General features: G+C 40.0%; 1 protein-coding gene across 1 annotated transcript in view; it reads right to left on the bottom strand.

The window, feature by feature from the left end:
• The window catches only part of LOC122800210 (lysosomal alpha-glucosidase-like), a 122,399-nt gene that overhangs the window by 492 nt on the left and 99,407 nt on the right, over nt 1–22,500 (bottom strand). The window contains exon 5 of the mRNA XM_044069706.1: nt 16,671–16,769. Coding sequence (XP_043925641.1) covers nt 16,671–16,769 — 99 coding nt within the window. The remainder of the gene's footprint in view (nt 1–16,670; nt 16,770–22,500) is intronic.

Here is a 22,500-nt window from a genome sequence, read left to right as displayed (position 1 = left end):
AATGAAAACAAGTATTACTCACAGATCATATAAAGCAATACAAATAAACAAATGGGTAGCTTTGTAAATCCAGTTTCACAATGTAATTGCATCACTCCATGTGCTACAGTAGAATTATTACACGTAGTTAAGTTTAACTATAAAAATACTATATCAAATTATCCCAGTTCTGTGGCACAGAGGGATAAAGCCCTGAATGCAACCCAGGTCCACACTTCATTAGCAGCTTTGGAAGCTGTAAGAGCTGGGGAGGAGCAGGTAAGGTAATTGTGGTGATGCAGAGCTCATATCTACCACGAATATGTGGAGTTGTGCCACATTGTAAAACTGTCCTAATGACTGCCAGGATTGTTCTGCAACTAGCTCTTGCCTCATGGGAAACAAATGGGTTGAGAATAGCTCTTATCCCGTGAGGAATGAATGGGCCGATAAATCACAGACAGCTGATTGCCAGCAGGCAGCAAGGTTAAAAAAACAAGTCTAATAAAAAAAGTATTACATCATATTAAATATATGTCTAGTAGGTTAGAACAAAGATAAACAATGACTGGGGTTAACTTAAGGGGTGTTAAATGGGAGAGTAGTAGAGTTAAGAGGAGTAACGTGGGAGGCAGGAGCTGAGAAGAGTTTAGGGTGGGTTTGCAGAGATGTGTAACAACAGAAAAGGAGCTTAATAGTCATGTGGGTAGTCTGTAAAAGAGGTACCAAGGGAATGAGAGAGAGAGAGAAAATATAGCCTGAAGAAGAGTTAGCAGCATGGGGGGGAAGGAAAAGGAATTATGATTAGAAAGCAGGTACTACATATCAGAATCACAGCGTTTTATTATCGAAGGTGTTCTGAGCTTTCACATATGTGAAATGACTGAGTAAACATTTTCTACCTATCTGGTAGGGTGAGAGATAGGTGACTCTAATTAAAAGGATTGGTTGTTTAGGAAGGACAAAGTTAAGGACTAAATTAAGTCCAAAAGTATACAGAATGGTGTTTTGATGAAAAAAAAAATAGAAACTGAATAATGTAGATATAATAGTGAGTGTTAAAACTACAATTAAGTGTATTAAGGAAAGGAATAGTTTACTTGAAAATATAGGAGTAGTAGAAAATACAAGAAACCATGAAGTTTTAGAAGCTAAATGGCTTCTAATGACATTGTGGGAAATGAACTGGCTCTTTTTTTGCAGAAAATCAGCATTATAGGTAATCGCATCCATAAGCCCATTGAAGAAAGGAAATATCTGGAGGAAAAATACAATGTGCGAGTGGAAATTAACCTTACATTTCTTGATGAAATGTGAATATAACAAGCTTGGGAAATTGTGCAAAGGCAGTGGAGAGAGGTGTCATTGCCACACAAATGCAGTGACTAAGTTTATGCTCCTGAACATTACAATAAAGCTATTTTGTTTACTTTGGCAGTAGTGGTGTTTTTCAGGTGGATATGTAGGTGCCACGTTTGCATTCTGTACAAGAGCTGTTCACCTGATTGCATATAAAATGTAAAACATTAATGAAGTCATTAAAAGATAGCTATGGCAACAGTAAGAGAGACAGGAGAAGCAAATTATAATTATTACATATTCTTCTGGAGGGAAAAGAGCTGCATGAAACAGAGAAATACAAATAAAAAGTACAAATAGGTAGTAGGGCATGTTTAAGACAGTAGTAATGGGAATAATGCTATAGCAGTAAACCAGTGTTAGCAGAAACGTTCTGACTAAGGAAACAGCAATAGACAGTGATATATTCTAATAAAAAGCAACTGATTATAGAATGGAGTGGCACAGTCATGTTGTGGTTAGAGATGCAGCTTTATAAATTTGGGTGTCTGGTCTGGTTTCTGCCAGGGATGTGTTTAGCACAGAACCTTCACTCCCTTCCTTGCTGTTTGCTAACATCTCCAGTTTCCTCATACACTGTGTGTGTGTGTGTGTGTGTGTGTGTGATGATTGACTGGCATCTTATCCTGGCTGTGTTTCTGGTTTATACCGCTTACTAAGATATGTTCAGGTTCACCCACAACCCTATACAAGATAAAAAATGTACCAGATAAATAAATGCAAAAATGAATAAAATAACAATTTTTTTTCAATATGGTCAGAACAAAGGACGTGGGGATAAAATGTAAATATGCATTAAAATGTAAAAAAGGGAAAAAGAGGTATTATATAGAAGCACTATAATTAATTATGTAAGTGAAGCTTAATTTTATCCCTACCACTCCAGAGAGAAAAATATCTAGACAGCTAGAAAATGAATGGTGAAACAGAAGTGGAACTCTCTCTGAAAGAGAAGATGCTAGACAGTGCAAAGGACCAAAGAAGGATCCTGTTAATATTGCTGAAGTGATTTTTGTATTACAGGACTGCAGTGATTCCATGGACACTATCGGTTTACCTTTACATCGTCGATCCCACGACTTCCACGAATACCGAAGTGCGAACGACTCCAACATCGAATTCCGAATAAGCGAACGACAAAACATCGCCCCTTTTTCACCCATGGTAGCACTGGTGTGGAGGTGTGGCATGGCCGGAAATGTCGAAATTTGACATATGTTCAACATTTAAAATTTTTTTGCGGTTTTGGTTAACTTAAATGAGTCGATTAAGTGGTCGGTCGATGAAGTGTAATCGACGATATAAAGGTAAACCGACACTGTCATTGGTTATGTGATTCTGCATCAGACTGATGGGATGATATGCCTAAAAGCTGGAAAAATTAAACATTGTGCTCACAGTAAGTACAGATGGGCATGATGAGAAACCAAGAAGACTGTCCTTCCTCCACGTTTGTGGTGAAACCAGAGGTAGAAAATACCAAATTGGAGGTAATACTACTTCAAGCACAGAGTGGTGAGCAGCAAGAAGAAACATGAAGTATCAGAGGAGAGATGATTGACTTCTAAGGTTTTAACAAGCACTACAGAGATCCATCAATAGAGGAAATGGGTGTCTTGACAATAATATCTCACTTAACACCAATAATGCTTGTGCCCAAATAGTAAAAAGTACTAAAAACAGGAATGCTGTTAAAAAATATTTTATAAAGGAGAAAGTGTTGCAAACCAAATATAAAGGTAGTGTGACCTGAAAGGAAATATGTAGGTAAATATATGGTACAAGAGCAATATGGATTTATGCCCAAAGACATTTATTGCCAGGTCTATATCAGATCATCGAAATGGCTCATTATCGAATGCTGTAACGTCGAACTGCAAAACCCAAACCCTAACAATACTGAAACTTCAAAACAGCGATTTTTTTCGGGGAAAAAAATTGCTGTTCCGAGAAACACACACACACACCACAAGCACACTAAAAATCAGCAATCCACACACATGCATTTAAAAGTTACATCTATCCCTACACTATACTGCACATACACTACTATCTATCCACTTACCTTAACCCATACCCTAACCTTAAGGTCCATCACTATCACACACTCACCTTACCCGCGCCCTAACCCTAACTCACTTAACCCGCCCCTAACCCCAAATTCTCACTATCACACACTCACCTTACCCGTGCCCTAACCCTAACTCACTTAATCTGCCCCTAACCCCAAATTCTCACTATCGCACACTCACCCAACCCGTGCCCTAACCCGAACGTCCACACAATCACACCCTTACCTTAACCCAACCCGTAACTTTCCACCGCATCGCTGAAAACAGCGAAGCCACAACAACGGACAACCAAATTCTTTCCCTAGGAAAGAATTTGGTTTTGTGCAGCTTCGTTGTTTTTAGCATTCGCAATATTGGGTTCGATATTAGATCAATCGAAATTCTGCCGTTTCGATGATCTAATATAGACCCTTTATTGCCAACTTTATTTATTAATGTTCTCCTGAAAAAATGTGAAAATCTAGAATGGATTTTTTAAAATATTTTTTCTATCCCTACTATTACCCAACAACCAGCAACCCTTAAAGGAAAAAAAAAATCAAATCTGAAGACAGTCTGAAAAAAGATAATTTTTCAGAGAGACATCAGGACCAGTGGAAGCGGTGATCAGCAAAAAAATGCAACTTGATTCCAACAGAGATACAATGAGTTAAATGCTGCATAATTTATGTTTGTTCATAAAGTGTTATGCAATTTGGTTGGACATGCAAACGAAACTGTTTGGAGATTTAGTATAATTTGTGTGGAGAAATGGCATACTATTGGGAAAATAGAAATAAAGGGGTACAAACATGATGTAGTAATACAGGCACACAATACAATGAAAAAAGCAGGCGATAACCCTGAAAAGGGGTACAGTACAAGAAAATAACATATTAGAAGCGATAATTGCAATGTAGAAGGATGACTTGTGAGACTTAAAGAAAGATTGGTGTAGGAAGAACAGGTTTTAATGATGTTATGCATGAGGATAAGAGCTGTCAGAATAAAACAAAATTATGGAAAGCACCTACATCAAATAAAAACTTGCAGGCTTTTTAAATATAAGCAACTTTATTGAGCAGGAAAAAAAAATATCAAAACTACTTCCTATCTTCAGAACAGTGTGATACTGGAGTTATTATATTTAAGGAACGGTTTGTAGGAGCAGACCACTCAAAAACCTGGACTGTATCATTTTGAAGGGAGCAATTCTGGTAAACTGTCCTACTCGGCCACATTAATCTTAATATAACCAACATAAAACTAGAAAAATGGACAGAAATAAAAAAAATGTGAATCTTTGTAAGAAGTAAAAAAGGAGAAAGAGAAAAGGGGACAAGAAAGTATTACAAAAGGGGGGAGAAGAAAGCAATGTGCAACAAATTAAGGGCTAAGAGAAGAAAAAGATAACAGAAAAAAGATGAATATAAATGTTCATTTATTGAGAATAGCAACTATAACAACAACGAGAATGATATATTGGGGTTATTGATGAAATAAGTGCAGGTATTTATTTTATGCCAGCTGGACGGAATTTGCATTCAGGTGTTCAAATTACAACTAAAATAGAGGACTTTAAGGTGCAGAAATGGGATGGCTGAAGAATTAATGCTGAGCACAGAACTGAATGAGAATTTATTTCGGACTATAGTCCAACAAAAAAGGAAGGAAATGGTTTGTAAAAGAGATGATATATGCTCATGCAGGTGAAGCTAACTTTGTTAAAATGAAAAGAAAAGGGAAAAATGAAATGACCTTGTGGATGAAAAAGCTGATGAATACTACATATGGGAGTAAAATATATACATTCAAGGTCATTAAAAACCTCAACATACAGTATGAAAGACATAAAGCCGTGTACTGAATATTTTATCATAACTAAAAAATGTTGAAAGTTTTTCAGAAAAGATGTTGATAAATGGACTGCTTAATCACTGTCTGATTAAAGCTGAGCTAACTGCGACAGCAATGAGTAGCTGAATGAAAGTATGTTAATAAAATACCGTAAAATAAGGGAGTGAGGGACGCTTTATTTCAATATAACACAGAAAAGCAACATTCCATTTCTTTAAAAAAGAATGAGTGGTAAGGTGGAATGAATACAACAAATATGCTTTGGTTGTCGACAGGTTATTTGTTTTTCTTTTCCCACAAATTGTGGTCCTATTTTTATTTCAATTTTTGTGAGGTATAATAAAGCAATAGCTGTGACTGCATAGAATCAAAGTCATAAAATTGGACTTTTACAAATGGAAATCATAATTCACAAAATCTTAAGTATTTGAAAAGGATATATCTGAAGGGTATAGTGCACATTACTATAGTGTGTGTTTTCAAGTTTAGATGGTAACCTGTTCTTGAAGTGCTGTCTTGTCAAACAACATGGACAGTGAAGGGAGAGTACATGAAATCCGCTGATTTCGGCAGAACCGTAGCATACTGATTAAGGTGATGAAATCCGTGTATTTCAGCAGGACCACAGCATACTGATTAAGGTGATGAAATCTGTGTATTTCAGCAGGACCGCAGCATACTGCAGCAGGTCTTTTCAGGCTTGTTAGTTGTTGCTGAAGCACCTACCAAGGGAAGAAAACGCTGAAAGAAGAAAGGAGCCAGTTTTGAGATTTTAAGTATTTTCTTCTGATTTTTTGTTTAGAATTACTGCTTTGCCGCCTACTTTTCGGCATTTTCTGGCTTGCTAAAGTTTATATCTGTATTAGAAACAGTATTTAGAACACATCTAGAGCCTGTTTACTGCATTTCCTGTGTTGCACTTAATTTAAAAAATGTTTTTCTCTTAAAATTGCATTTTACCTGACTTTGGCCTAGCACTCAAGTGTGGGGTCATTTATTGCACTGTTGTGAATATTTTGCTACTTGTGTATCTCTGCTACCTTTAAACTAAAACAAAAAATCTTGCTTTTTTCCCACTTTCTGAAATTTAAGAAAGTTCAGTTACAGATTTGCTGTTCTGAACTGTTTGTAAGTTTCTTGGAGGCCAGTGCTTGCTTGGGCTAAAGGTAAGTCCCTGTGTTCACCAGTGGCAGTGGTTAACACTGAGCAGCCTGCCTGTCCCTGTAGGAGTGGTTACTGCCTAGAAGCTGTAGTTTTATTGGCCATTTTGGGTCAATTCTAAACTCCTTGATCTCTCTCTCTTAAAACCCTGCTGCCTCGTGGTTTTGGTGTCTTTCCAGCCTTGTCAGTTGTTGCTGAAGCACCTACCAAGGGGGGAAAATGCTGAGAGAAGAAAGGAGCCACTTTTGAGATTTTAAGTATTTTCTTCTGATTTTTTGTTTAGAATTACTGCTTTGCTGCCTACTTTTCGGTGTTTTCTGGCTTGCTAAAGTTTATATCTGTATTAGAAACAATATTCAGAACACATCTAGAGCATGTTTACTGCATTTCCTGTGTTGCACTTAATTTAAAATCGTTTTTTTCCCTTAAAATTGCATTTTACCTGACTTTGGCCTAGCACTCAAGTGTGGGGTCATTTATTGCACTGCTGTGAACATTTTGCTACTTGTGTATCTCTGCTACCTTTAAACTAAAACAAAAAAAAAAGAAAAAAACAAAAAAATCTTGCTTTTTTCCCACTTTCTGAAATTTAAGAAAGTTCAGTTACAGATTTGCTGTTCTGAACTGTTTGTAAGTTTCTTGGAGGCCAGTGCTTGCTTGGGCTAAAGGGAAGTCTCTGTGTTCACCAGTGGCAGTGGTTAACACTGAGCAGCCTGCCTGTCCCTGCAGGAGTGTTTACTGCCTAGAAGCTGTAGTTTTATTGGCCATTTTGGGTCAATTCTAAACTCCTTGATCTCTCTCTCTTAAAACCTTCTGCCTCGTGGTTTTGGCATCTTTCCAGGCTTGTTAGTTGTTGCTGAAGCACCTACCAAGGGGAGAAAACGCTGAGAGAAGAAAGGAGCCACTTTTGAGATTTTAAGTATTTTCTTCTGATTTTTTGTTTAGAATTACTGCTTTGCCACCTACTTTTCGGCATTTTCTGGCTTGCCAAAGTTTTATCTGTATTAGAAGCAGTATTTAGAACACATCTAGAGCCTGTTTACTGCATTTTCTGTGTTGCACTTAATTTAAAATCGTTTTTTTCTCTTAAAATTGCATTTTACCTGACTTTGGCCTAGCACTCAAGTGTGGGGTCATTTATTGCACTGTTGTGAATATTTTGCTACTTGTGTATCTCTGCTACTTTTAAACTAAAAGAAAAAAAGAAAAAACAAAAAATATTGCTTTTTTCCCACTTTCTGAAATTTAAGAAAGTTCAGTTACAAATTTGTTGTTCTGAACTGTTTGTATGTTTCTTGGAGGCCAGTGCTTGCTTGGGCTAAAGGTAAGTCTCTGTGTTCACCAGTGGCAGTGGTTACCACTGAGCAGCCTGCCTGTCCCTGTAGGAGTGGTTACTGCCTATAAGCTGTAGTTTTATTGGCCATTTTGGGTCAATTCTAAACTCCTTGATCTCTCTCTCTTTTAAAACCCTGCAACTCCCTTTTTGCACGGTCTTGCGCACAGAGCAGCGTCGGGCAGTGCCGCTTAAACAGGTTTAAAACTATTCCCGGCTCCACAAAGTCTGCTCTTCCCTTTTCCCTTAGAACTGCTCTAAATCTCTAATTAAGCACTCTATTTTCATTCTAAAGCCCTGTACTTGCTCGTATAAGTAATCTCATAGGTAAACACAAACTAAAGCACTACATCCTCTTACACACCTTCTAAGCACTTGCTCCCTATTGGTTCTTTCTGATCAGTCAATAAGTAGTTCCCTATATTATTCAGGCATGTCCAAAGGTCAGTTTTGAGTTTACTCTCCAGTCCAGCTGGTGAATCTGGGAATCCTGAGGCAATGTTACAACTGCCTTATGTATACAGACCACCCTCTCCTCCTCCCAACAAGCTCAAATATATGTGAGAGATGCAACTATATAGCCAAACTGGAGGCTAAGCTCTCTCAACCCAGTACTGGCACAGCCTGTCAGGAGGAGAAGGTAACCACACACACCACAAATCCAGTCTCACACAGACCTATCGCATCAGCCAACCAAACACATAAACACACAAAAACATACTCGGAGGCTCTAAATAAAAATCTGCCTAAGCAGCAGAGACCTCCAAAGCAGACATCCAAGCAACACCTACCACGAAACAATATCCACGTAGCACATAGCTCACAAAGTCAGTGTGCCACACAGTCACAGCCCTTAAGGCTAAACAACACACCTAATACACTTGTAATAGGTAACTCTATTGTCAGACACACTGATGTCCCACTCACCAGGCTGAACAAGGAGAAGGTTACTGTAAGCTGCCTGTCGGGTACCAGAATCCACCACATAACACAAGCACTCAGGTCAATCCAAAGCAAGTACAAATATGACTCTGTCATTGTCCATGCTGGTGTGAATGACCTGAGACATACCTCCCTGGACTACATGAAAAAAGATGTACAGGAGCTCTTTGATCATGTAGCCCAGGCCAGTATGACCCTGACCTTGAGTAGCATCTTACCCTCACCAAGAATGATGCCACAGTATAAAGACAAAATGATCAATTTTAACAATTGGCTAAAGTATTGGTGTCATTCAAAGGGGATCCAGTGTCTGTCAGCCTGGGATGACATGCTCGACAAGCCACGTTGCTTCACTAGGGACAGCTTGCACCTTGTCACCCCTGGGTTTTCGAATACTGGCAAAGGTTCTTGCCTCCCCTATAGTGCCTTTTTTAGGCAAGGCTCAAAAGACAAACCCACCCCCATAGACAACACAAAGAAAAAAAAACTAAGGGTAATGCTGCTCAACGCCAGAAGTCTAAACCTCAAGATGCACGCACTCGAGACTCTCCTCAGTATGGAGAATATCGATTAGTGCAGTAACAGAAACCTGGTTCAAGGCTCCCGAGAGCACCCCAGCACTAACAGGTTATACTTCATACTATGCTTTCAGGCCCCAAAACTTGGATCAAACCACAAAAGGAGAGGGAGTATCCATATTTATCAAAGATACCCACACCTCCAGGTTAGTGGCACTGCACGAAGCATCGGAGACCATCCATGTGCAACTAACAGTGGGAAAAACTGCCTTTCAGTTTGTAGCCTGCTACAGACCACCCTCCCAAACACAGGAACCTCACTCGGCTTTCCTGAGAACACTGGAAAATATGAAGGTCTCTCCAAACACTATTATATTGGGTGACTTCAACTACCCAAACATCGACTGGGAAAATTACTCAAGCCCAAACACCCTCGCCCAACGATTCCTAGAATTTATAAACTCAAATGCTATGGAACAACTGGTCACCACTCCCACAAGAGGGGAAAACATATTGGATCTGGTCATCACCAACATGGGGTCTCTATGTTCCACACCACAGGTATACCCCTCATTGGTAAGATCAGACCATAAACAAATCTCACTGTACATCCATATTCCATCCCCACCCCTAGCCAAGGATACCACAGTGAAGAGCTTCTCAAATGCAAACTTCACACGTCTCAAAACTAAGGTGGAATCCTTCAAAGCCCCCGGGCCAGTGGAAAATACAGCCCAAAATGCAGAATCCTTTACAAAAGCATTCTATGGACACCTACAGGAATGCATGGAGCATGCTATCCAAAATAAAACCAAGACTCACTCCTCCAAAGGCAGAAGACCTGTCTGGTGGACCCCGGCCATAAATAAGCTATACAACAGAAGGAGAAAGCTACTACATGACACAGCAAAATCCCAAAAAGGGAAGGCGTCACTGATCAGTACTAGCAAGAAACTACGATCCCTCATAAAGTCATCTAAGGCCAGCTTCGAAAGAAAAATTGCACAAGACACTAAAGATAATCACAAGGCCTTCTTTAGTTATGTCAGGAACCTGGGAGGCAACTCCCAGATATGCTCTGAGTTAGTGCAAAATGACAAAAAATACACTGAACCCACAGACACTGCCAACATCCTGGCAGAAAGGTTCAGTGAAAACTGCTCTCCCCTTCCGCCCCAAAAGAGCAAATGTCTATCCCAACAGAGTGTAGCCTTCCTGAGATCACAGATGCACAGGTAAGAGCTGCCCTCTCCAAAGCAAAAAACACAGCATCAATGGGACCAGACGGTGTCCCGGGCTGCATCTTACACGAGCTCCAAGAAGAACTAAACCCTCATATAAAGTCATTGTTCAATCTCAGCCTTATTACAGGATACGTACCCAAGGAATGGCGTACAGCAACAGTGGTCCCACTCCACAAAGGTGGTGCCACAACAGACTTCGGAAACTATTGCCTATAAGCCTGACTAGCCTGGTTTGCAAAGCTATGGAGCGTATCATCATGGAAATCATAAACAAAGACATTGGGAACCTCCAGACACTGGATCCTACCCAATTCGGCTTTGTTCAGGGCAGATCTTGCCTCTTGAACCTGGTCAACTTCTTTGAAACAGTTACCAAAGCCATAGATGAAGGGAAGGTAGTCCACGCAGCCTACTTGGACCTCGCAAAAGCCTTCGACACAATACCCCACTCGGGCATCATAAATCAGCTCACCAGCTTAAATATCAACCCCTATGTCACAAGATGGGTTGCAAACTGGCTCAGGGATAGAACCTACATAGTCAGAATAGCAGGTGCCATGTCAGACTCTAAACTAATTACAAGTGGTGTCCCACAAGGCTCAGTCCTGGGACCTCTCTTGTTTGGTATATATTTCTCCAAGGTACAGGCTAACACGGGTGGACTATGGCTGACCAAGTTCGCAGATGACTGCAAACTGGGTGCTGTAATCGACTCTCTGGCTGACACAAGCATCCTGCAAAAGGGTCTCACAGAGACGGATAACTGGTGCCAGAGCCATGGCCTAAAGCTAAATGCCAAAAAGTGCATAGTCATCCCCTTTGGGAAAAACAAAGTACCCACAAATTACCACATAGGTGGTAATCCATTAAGTACGGAAGAAGTAATTAGGGACTTGGAGACCCAAGTAGATAGCAATCTCTCCTTTGACAATCACGTTGCCAAAGTGGTTAGAAAGACCTTCTATATAGCCCACCTTATCATGAAAGGGTTCACATCTAGATCAAGAGAGGTCATTGTGCCCCTCTACATCTAGATCAAGAGAGGTCATTGTGCCCCTCTACTCATCACTTATCAGGCCCATAATTGAGTACAATGCCCCGTTTGGCATGTCCCTTACCCGACACCTTCAGCAACTGGAAAAACCCCAAAGTACCTCACCAAGAGGATCAAGGGGCTCAAACAGATGCCCTATGCAGTTCGGCTAAAGAAACTCCAGCTCTACTCAGTTGCGTACCGCCTACTCAGAGGCGATCTGTGTCTGACGTATAAAGCCATGTCCAACCCAAAATTAATGGACATGCTTCACCTCAGGAAATCCAAATCCCTTAGAGCTACATGCTCCAGGGACTTGAACCTCAGCACAGAAATAAATAGGGCATGCTGGAGGGACAGATTCATATCCCAGAGGCTCCCCTCACTCTGGAACAAAATCCCAATCCATGTTAGGCAGAGCCCCTCACTGACCCTCTTCAAGAGAAATCTTGATGAGTGGATGGGAGATCGTAAGTTTATCCCTGGGATCTCTTCTGTGTCCCTGCTTGACAGAGGTGCAGTAAACTAACCTTAAAAGGGCTACCTTCTGTGACCTACTATACAGAGGCACAGTCAACTAATCTAAAAGGGTGGCGAAAGCCAAACACACTCCGGCTAGGCTTATAAATGCCCTAGGGCAGATAGCCTAGTATCAACCTATGAACCTATACTGATTAAGATGATGAAATCCAAGTATTTCAGCAGGACCGCGGCATACTGATTAAGGTGATAAAATCCACGTATTTCTGCCAGACCGCAGCATACTGATTAAGGTGATGAAATCCATGTATTTCAGCAGGACTGCAGCATACTGATTAAGATGATGAAATCCACATATTTCAGCAGGACCGCAGCATACTGATTATGGTGATGAAATCCATGTATTTCAGCAGGACCGCAGCATACTGATTAAGGTGATGAAAACCATGTATTTCAGCAGGACCGTAGCATACTGTTTAAAGTGATGAAATCCGCTGATTTTGGCAGGACCGCAGCATACTGATTAAGGTGATGAAATCCGCATATTTCAGCAGAACAGTAGCATACTGATTAAGGTGATGAAATCCGCGTATTTCAGCAGGACTGTAGCATACTGATTAAGGTGATGAAATCCGCTGATTTCGGCAGGACCGCAGCATACTAATTAAGATGATGAAATCCACATATTTCAGCAGGACCGTAGCATACTGATTAAGGAGATGAAATCCGCTGATTTCGGCAGGACAGCAGCATACTGATTAAGGTGATGAAATCCACTGATTTTGGCAGGACTGCAGCATACTGATTAAGGTGATGAAATCCGCGTATTTCAGCAAGACCGTAGCATACTGATTAAGGTGATGAAATCCGCGTATTTCAGCAGGACTGTAGCATACTGATTAAGGTGATGAAATCTGCGTATTTCAGCAGGACTGTAGCATACTGATTAAGGTGATGAAATTCACATATTTTAGCAGGACCGTAGCATGCTGATTAAGGTAATGAAATCCGCGTATTTCAGCGGGACCATAGCATACCGATTAAGGTGATGAAATCCGCGTATTTCAGCAGGAACATAGCATACTGGTTAAGGTGATGAAATCCGTGTATTTCAGCAGGATCGTAGCATACTGATTAAGGTGATGAAATCCACGTATTTCAGCAGGACCATAGCATACTGATTAAGGTGATGAAATCCGTTGATTTCGGCAGGACCGTAGCATACTGATTAAGGTGATGAAATCAGCTGATTTCAGCAGGACCGCAGCATACTGATTAAGATGATGAAATCCACGTATTTCAGCAGGACCGTAGCATGCTGATTAAGGTGATGAAATTCGCCGATTTCGGCAGGACCGTAGCATACTGATTAAGGTGATGAAATCCACTGATTTCGGCAGGACCGCAGCATACTGATTAAGGAGATGAAATCCACGTATTTCAGCAGGACCGTAGCATACTGGTTAAGGTGATGAAATCTGCATATTTCAGCAGGACCGTAGCATACTGATTAAGGTGATGAAATCCGCGTATTTCAGCAGGACCATAGCATACTGATTAAGGTGATGAAATCCACGTATTTAAGCAGAACCATAGCATACTGATTATGGTGATGAAATCCACGTAATTCAGCAGGACCATTGCATACTGATTAAGGTGATGAAATCCACGTATTTCGGCAGGACCGCAGCATACTGATTAAGGAGATGAAATCCCCGTATTTCAGCAGGACCGCAGCATACTGATTAAGGTGATTTTATTCTTTTCCTTGGTATTGGGGGATCTCAGACTTAGTCTATATAATTAAGAGGGGGGGTGAGCCACACAGTCCTCCGTGGGGGTGCAAGCCTCCTGCAAAAGGAATTTTGTTTCATTTTTGATTACTCTTGTCTTTTAAAGTACTTTACTTCAAAAGATGGATTTCAAGGAGCTTGAAATTCGATGGGTTACTAACAACCTGTTTGGACAGAGCTGTGTAATTTGCTGTTACTTAAAGCAAGAGAAAGAGTAACAGGTATTTGTGAAGTTAAGTGTTAACATCCAGCTACACAGCAGCACAGTGTAAGTTAAATACATTTTATCAGGCTAAGCGTCATGCAAGAATTGGCTGCAAATGTAGAAGTCTGCATGATGATTTTAGCAAGAAGTTTATAGTTACAATTTGTCACATAAATTGGAATGCACTGCAATAGTACATAATTTAAACTATGTACATACCAAAAGCAGAAAATATAATAGCTTGTATTCAAGCTAAGAAGAAAAGTTCCATATTAGAATATGCATTGCATTTCTTTTCCATGTTTTTTTTTGCATTTGTTTTTTAATCTTTTTTGTTGACCAGGTTAGTCCAACGGTTAAGGTATACCCAAACAATACACATATGCTGTACTGACGAAGTCGATAAAAAGGTTGAAATATCTGTGTCGACAGCTAGTGGCCTTTGGCTTTATTGGCCAGAATATACTTATAAAGACAAAAATTAAAAAGTTATGGGGATTCAGAAGGCATGTAGTTGAAACACTGTTATGTCCTTAAGGGGGCATTTGCATATGTCCCATAGGCCTCCAATACAGGAGGTTCAAGGTATTACACAGTGCAGATTCTAGTTATGCTTGGTCTTTCTTGCAGGTTTTAATTTAATGAAGCAGAATTTATACATCCGAAAGCCTTATGTATTATTAGTATGGGTAATGTAGGAGCTACATGGGAATAACAGTCATTAGAATATTATACAATGGTCTTTATAACAGTCATTAAATTACTATATGATTGTGTTTGACCTTTCATTTTTTTATTTCATGGTTTCAGTTGTAACTTTGTTCACTTTCTTTCTCACTTCTGACATGGATTAAAACTGAGAACTTTTTTTCTGCCATGTTGGTTAGTGAATATAATTATAATGCAACACTGTAAATTAAACCAATGTATGCTAAAAATTAACTCTATAATGTTTATTAAGTGGTTAACTGGTTAAAAGACATTTTTGCTTTTAACTATAGTACTTTTTTCAGTATCCTTTTCTGCTCCTGTCCCGCCCTCAATCAACTTCCTCCTTCGACAGACTGGCCGGTCCATTGCCCCATCCTACCTCTTTTATGCAGCTGAGAGAAGGAGACAGTAGGATGGTAGTGGGCAGTCACCTAGATGGGTAAGGTATTTTCTGCCCTGCAGTCCTGCCCTTATGGGCAAACCTATTGCTGAAAGACCTTCAAGGCTAGACAAAGTGGCGTAGCTATAGAGAGAGTACTACCATGATGTCTGGTAGGCCAAAGTACTCATCACAGTCTGTCCCTGCTATTCTACTACCACCAGGTTGCAGCCACCAATGGAATGAAACTCTCTCCCTGTCCCCAGGATGGGCAAGCCGAACCTTGCTATTTACTCCTATCCAGCTTGCTCATTATGTAACCAGATCTGGCAGTTGAACCCTGTTTACAGGGGCTATCATAAAAGAACTATCCTTTTGCATCACTCAGCCGGTCATGTTTCTAGCTATTATAATTTAAAATCAAACACCTTAAAGATCTCTCTCTCTGTTCCTTTTCACTCTCTGAACTCAGAAGGAGCAAATGAAGCCAGTGGCATGGAAAGGCATGTGAATTACATGGTTTTGATTCTAGAAAAGGCTAGAGAGTGAGCAGCTAATTAACTTAGGCCTGTGAGTCCTGATGCAGACTAGGGCTATGCCATGCGATGTAGGGGTGATTCTGTAATTAAATGCTTATCCTGCAAAGTCTGCAAGTATATAAAACTACTTATATGCTACCTGATCAAGCACATTAAAATACGAGTATCAAAATGCCTTGCAATCTTACAGAGAAGAAAGACATGATGAAGTTTTGCATGCTCACCCCTGTTGTGGCGAGGGGGAGACGTGGGGCTAGCATGTTAGTTGTGGGTGGGACATTCCCTATATCCTCAATAGAGACTGGGACTCAAACTAGTGCCCAGGCTAGGGGTGCAGATATGCCAGCATGTGAAGGGGTAAGGCCACAGCTATAGGGGCTCTCTGACCCTCTCTTCTCACTCTGCAACCACTTCTTCAGTTAAGAAGAGGGACAGCAAACCCAAGCTTGCAGGATTAAACAATGGAACACTTGATGTAATATGCAGACTGGGTCTGAGGGGATGCCGAACTGCTATGAATGTTCAAACACCAACCCACTCATACTAAGGGCTTAGTTAAAAGTATTATAATCTTAACAGAAGCTGTTTAATGGCCCTGATGATAACAGGTCAGAGTCTAATAATTCACGTAAATTTATAAATAGAGTTTATGCTGTTAAAGAATAAAAATCACTGATTTCTGGATGGATACCTGCTTTTATCAATAAAAACATAAAGTTAATAAAAAAGTACATAAGCAACCTGAAAAGATGGTTGTTGTTGTGTCTTTCGGCTTTTCTTGCCATAAATATAATGAATGCAGTCAGTGTGATGAGCATCTAATAAGTTGCCCAGTAAGAAAACATATAAGGAGTGTGGAGTCCTTTTGCAAAATATTAGGCTGCAAGACTTTACGTACTGCAGGCCTAAAATGTCAAATTTTATTTGCTATAGACAATTGTTTGAACAGAAAGAACTATTTTTGCATGCTTTTACTCCTAATAAAATTCCACTGGTACATAATTTTTCTCTCAAAAAAGAAAGGGTGAAAATAAAAAATAAATAAATAAATAAAAGACTCATTTCACACAACTGCTACAATCTTACCTGCAGAGGCAATATGCATCCTTCTCGCACATGGACATTTATAGTATCCAGAGGTGTTGGCAGAACTACATACTGGCCCTTGCTGCGGACGGCTGAGCCCTGCATATGAAGTGCAGTAGAGAAAATGAATGAATGCTATTACAATATTTGCAGGTACAATGATGACTGAAGAACAGTATGTAGATTAATAAAAAAAATTCTCCAAAACATCTATAATGCAGACACATACAGTCAAAGTGAATCTATTTATGGGAAAGAAAGGCAGGGTGGATGGGGCATTCCTATACAATGGAAAAGAGTCAGCTCAAGTAACATCGTCAGTACTCACCCCACAACTTGCCTCACAAGGGATTAAACTAAAAATAAATATTTAAGCTGTACTGAATGATCCCTCCTCATCCCACCAACACAAAATAGAAAGAAACCCTAGTGAACATCAACATGACAACATGAAAAGAAATAAAATGCAGAGATTTAAAAATCTACAAAGCCAAATGCATGCAAAATCTGGAATCAAATGCCAATATCCTAATACTAATAATAAAGAATAATACAGATGAAGCCATTGATCAGTTTGTAGTAATCATCCATGCATCCTCAACTCTTTTTATCATTTTTGCATATGGGATCAGGGTGTCACTTCAAAAGTGACAATCATCTGCAGCCAAGGTTTACAATGCCAGGTGGCTAGCTCTGATGTGGTAATTCATACGTACCACACACACTCACATACTCACACTCACACCTAGGGCCAGTTTAGAATGTCCAATCTACCTGCCGCATGTCTTTGGAATGTGGGAGGAAACTGGAGCACCTGTAGGAAACCTCTGCGAACACAGGGAGGACATGCAGACTCCACACAAAAGGCACCAGAGTCAAGAATTGAACCAGGGGATCTCTTGCTGTGAGGTAACAAAAAAGCCAGCTCATTAAAAGAAATCTGCCACATTGAGTCTAGCATGATCTGTAATTTTAGAAAGAACAATACAAGTACCCTTCAACTGAATTTGCCAGTCTTGTACAACTCATAAGTTATGATTCAGTGCTTACTTCATACTGCAGATTCATAAATATTTGAGATGACAATGTATGATAATTTACTTCAAAGAAACTACTGTTTGAAGGACTGAATCAAGGATTCCAGAAAAGGCTAGAGAGTGAGCAGCTAAGTGACTGCAACTAAAGTAAATGTACGAATTCTTAGACTCAAGTTTTGAATAGCAATAACAGTTCTGCACTCCCCAGGTAAGAATCAGTTATTAAACACATGATTACTAAAGTCTGTCACTTTATTACTAACAGAGTCATTAACCCTTTACTACTGGAATGATAGACAAAGCAGAAAAAATTATAGAAGAAGCCCCTAAACTAGGATACTTTATTTTTAAATAATGGTACTATTGTCTAAGAAAATTGATAGAAAAGAGGCTGTGGATTAGTAGGTATAAGTAAAAGAAATCTATAATTTTAACAATTATCAGTATTTACGTAACTGCAAAGCACCACCTTCTACAAAAAAAGTCCAATATTAGGGGGATAGAGCAAAATTATAAGCCAAAATTATGGACAACTAAAAATTAAGGACATTTGGGAGGTATACTGCTTAACCCCAAAATGGACACAATGGCTTCCCATCACTACTAAAGCTACTTTGTTAATAAACACATTTGTATATAAACCAGACCACCTATGGCACCTGCAGACATGTTGCCCAAAAATTATCAGTCAAAACCTATCAAAAGCTTCTTAGCTCTGCTAATCAAGATCCATTCATAATAAAGAGGTTGGTCTTTACTCTGGCATTAGGAAAGAGAGCATTTAAAAATTACATTAGCAAGCTAGAATAACTTAAATGCCATTATCAGGAATCAGTAAATATGAAAGTTAGAGGCAATACCTAGCAATTGTAGTGAAAGTTTATATACACTGATGTCAGTAGCAATACACATCCACAATTACTATTATATATTTGAACATCAACAGCCATCAACTTAATCTTCATTCTACTCTGTATAGCTGTTTTAAAACTGTGGACACTTGCTCAATGTATCCATTTTTTATTTGTCTTTCTTCCTATGTAATATAATTGTTTAGTACTCTGTGCCTTCTGGCTCGTGTCATTACTTAAAATGGTTGAAGGACAAGGTTTCTAACATAGTTAACAAAAAAATAAAAATGAGTTCTACATCTTCACTGCCTTCTCTCATGTGCTCCACTAAATTTACAGAAAGCATCATCTGCCCTCTTCTGGATATTCTGAAGAACTACAATGGTACATACTTGCTTCCTTTTCCCTACAACTTCACTCGCACTCTCTCTCTTTTTTTTCTGTGCTCTTAATTTTAAAAACAATTTTTAAATACTGTGGAGGGATCCTATTCAGAAATGGCAGCAATTCATTCTAGGGTGTCCTTTCTGTTAGCATAAAGAGCACTTCACAGTCGGAAATGCATAAGCTTATAGTTTTTGAATCTTTGTTTCAGTCTAAGTAAAGTACAGAAAAGTCTCACATACACACACGCACACACGCACACACACACACACACACACACACACACACACACACACACACACACACAGCCATGCATCACTGGCTATCTACACAGTGGACAATGAGATTATGAAAGAGACTCCATGTAAATCTAACAACAATTTATTATAGTAACTCTTTAACCTGTTACAGTTCCGCTACAGCGGACTCTTCCCATATGACCATTTGGAACAGCAATGTAACATGGTGGCAATCAAAAAATAGTGCTTAAAGGGCACACACAAAATATTGTATTAGAAGATCAAGAGAGCGATGAACATAAATATCTCCAGAGGACAAAAGAAACCACATTACTAAAGGAAGAGGTATAAAGAAACAGCCTTCAAATACCTTACTAACAGTTGTTTGACTAATTTTATATCATTGCTGGCTGACTTCAGAGTTGTGCACTGTTATTTTTGCTAAACTGTATAGTTTTTCAGATCTCTGCTCAAGGTGTTTGTTTTCGCATACCCACCCTCCCTATTCCTGTCTTGTTGTTTAAATTTGGAGTCTTTTGCAGTTGTCCGCCCCCACTGTAGATCTGATCTGGGACACTCCCCCCAGTACCATCTCTTTACCTCATTCTACCTAATAGACTCCTTCTACACTTGTTTTTAGTCATTTTTAATTTAATTGCATTTTTTAAACTGTTTGGTCTAACATTGCTGCATACTCAAGTGTGCTAGCTTGCACTGCATTTGAATTGTTTTTACTGCTGTTTTAGCTACTTTTCTGTATATATATATATATATATATATATATATATATATATATATATATATATAAAAAAACTTTCCTGTAACTAGTGTAGTCCAGATTCAGAATTGCTGTATCCAGGACTGTATGTAAGCTTCTGAGCCCCCCCCCCAAGCTTTCTGTGTTGGAGGGACGCCTTCTAGCTTATCAGTGGGAGTGGTAAGCACTAGGTAACCTATCTGCCACATAAGGAGTGGTTCTGGCCCAGAAATTGTAGTTATTGGCCGTTTGGGCAGTTTTTCCATCTCTCTCAACTTTCTGATTTAAAAGCCCGCATTTGCACTTGTTTCCCCCCTTTCCTGTAACTAGTTTAGTCCAGATACAGAATCTTAGTTTTAGCACTTGAATTTGCTTAATCGTGATCAGCACTTGTTCAGAACTTGTAAGCCCTAAATAACCTACTAATTACTACAGCACTCAACCTTCCTCATTACCTAGAGGAAAACTGTTTTTGTACTTACTTTCCTCACTTGCTTAGAGAAAAACAGGTCTTGTACTCACTTTCCTCACTTATCTAGAGGAAAATAGTTTTTCATTCAGGCATGTCCAAGGGTCAGCTCCCAGTGTTCTCTCCTGTCTATCAGATGAATCTAGGCATCTTGGGGCAATGCAGAAATTGCCTCATGTACACAGACAACCCTCTCCTCCTATCACCCAACACTACAACCTGTGAGAGATGCACTTATCTAGCCAAACTGGAGGTAATGCTCTCTCCAATCAAGACTGAACTTGACAGTCAAGAGGAGAAGGTAAACACTTGCACCACACCACACTCATTACATAGTCTCACTAAATCTGCACCACCAAAATCCACACATAGAAACACAAAAACATTAGCTGAGACTCCCAATAATAATCTGTCTAAGCAATAGGGACCTCCAAAGCAGAAACGCAAGCAACCTCCATCCCCAACACAACCCAAATGACACACAGCCCCCAGACTCAGTGTGCCACTCAACTACAGCCAATAAGGCAAAACAATGTACCTAACACACTAGTCATAGGTGACTCTATTGTCAGGCACACTTATGTCACACTCACCAGGCTAAACAAGGAGAAGGTTACTGTCAGCTGCCTTTCAGGTGCCGGGATCCGCCACATAACCCACGCACTCAGGTCACTCCACAACAAGTACAAATATGACTCTGTCATTGTCCATGTTGGTGTGAATGACCTGAGACGTACCTTCCTGGACTACATGAAAAGAGACATGGAAGAGCTCTCCGATCTTGTAGCCCAGACAGGTATGACCCTAGCCCTGAATAGCATTCTGCCATCACCAAGAATGATGCCGCAGTACAAGGACAAAATTATTGACTTCAACAATTGACTAAGCTTCTGGTGCCATTCTAAAGGGATCCAGTATCTGTCTGCCTGGGTTGACATGGTCGACAGCCCACGATGCTTTGCCAGAGATGGCCTGCACCTGTCACCCCTGGAATTCCAGATACTGCCTAAGCTTCTTGCCGTCGCTATAGTGTCTTTTTTAGGCAAGATTCAAATGACAAATTCACCACCATAATAGGAACAGGCAAGCAAAAACTGAGGGTGAAGCTACTCAATGCTAGAAGTCTAAACCTCAAAATGCACTCACTCGAGGCATTCCTTAAAATGGAGAACATCGATATCTGTGCAGTGACTGAGACCTGGTTCAAGGCTCCAGAGGGCACCCCTGCACTACCCTGCTATAACTCATACTGCACTTTTCGGCCATGTAACCTGGACCGGAACACCAAAGGCAGAAGTGTGTCCATATTCATTAAGGATATCCACACCTCCAGGCTAGTTGCTCAGCATAATGCAGCCGAGGTTATCCAAGTGCAACTAACTCTGGGCAAAACTGCAATCCAAATTGTAGCTTGCTACAGATCACCCACCATGCCCCAGGATTCCCACTCCTCTTTTCTTGATGTACTGGAAAATATTAGGGTTCAACCAAACACCCTAATAATAGGTGATTTCAACTACCCCACCATTAACTGGGAAAATTACTCATGTACCAACTCCTTCACTCAACGCTTTCTGGAATTCATAAACTCCACTGCCCTGGATCAACTTATCCACACCCCCACCAGGGGCAACAATATCCTAGATCTAGTCATTATCAACACCTGAAGTCAACGCCTCATTGGTCCGATCCGACCATAAGCTAATTACCCTAGATATCCACATCCTGCCCCCACCCCCATTAAGGAAATCATGGCAAAAAATTTCTCCAAAGCCAACTTCATGCTTCTTAAGACAGAAGTGGTGAACTTCATGACACCCATGCAGATGAACAATACAGTTACGACTACTGAATCCTATACAATTGCACTATATAAGCACTTACATGAGTGCATGGATCATGCTATCCCAAACAGAACCAAGATGCTATCCTCCAAAAAAAGGAAGCCAATCTGGTGGTCCCCTGCCATAAACAAACTGTACATCATAAGGAAAAAACTGTTGCAAAAGAGAGTAAAATCCCATGAGTGGAGGAGCTCCGTGGTCAGCATCAGTAAGAAGCTGCGATCTCTGATAAAATCCTCCAAAGCTAGT

Source organism: Protopterus annectens, chromosome 4.part0, assembly GCF_019279795.1.
Source record: "Protopterus annectens isolate FY-2018-M chromosome 4.part0, PAN1.0, whole genome shotgun sequence".
Taxonomy (NCBI): domain Eukaryota; kingdom Metazoa; phylum Chordata; order Ceratodontiformes; family Protopteridae; genus Protopterus; species Protopterus annectens.
This window is presented reverse-complemented; position numbering and strand designations above follow the sequence as displayed.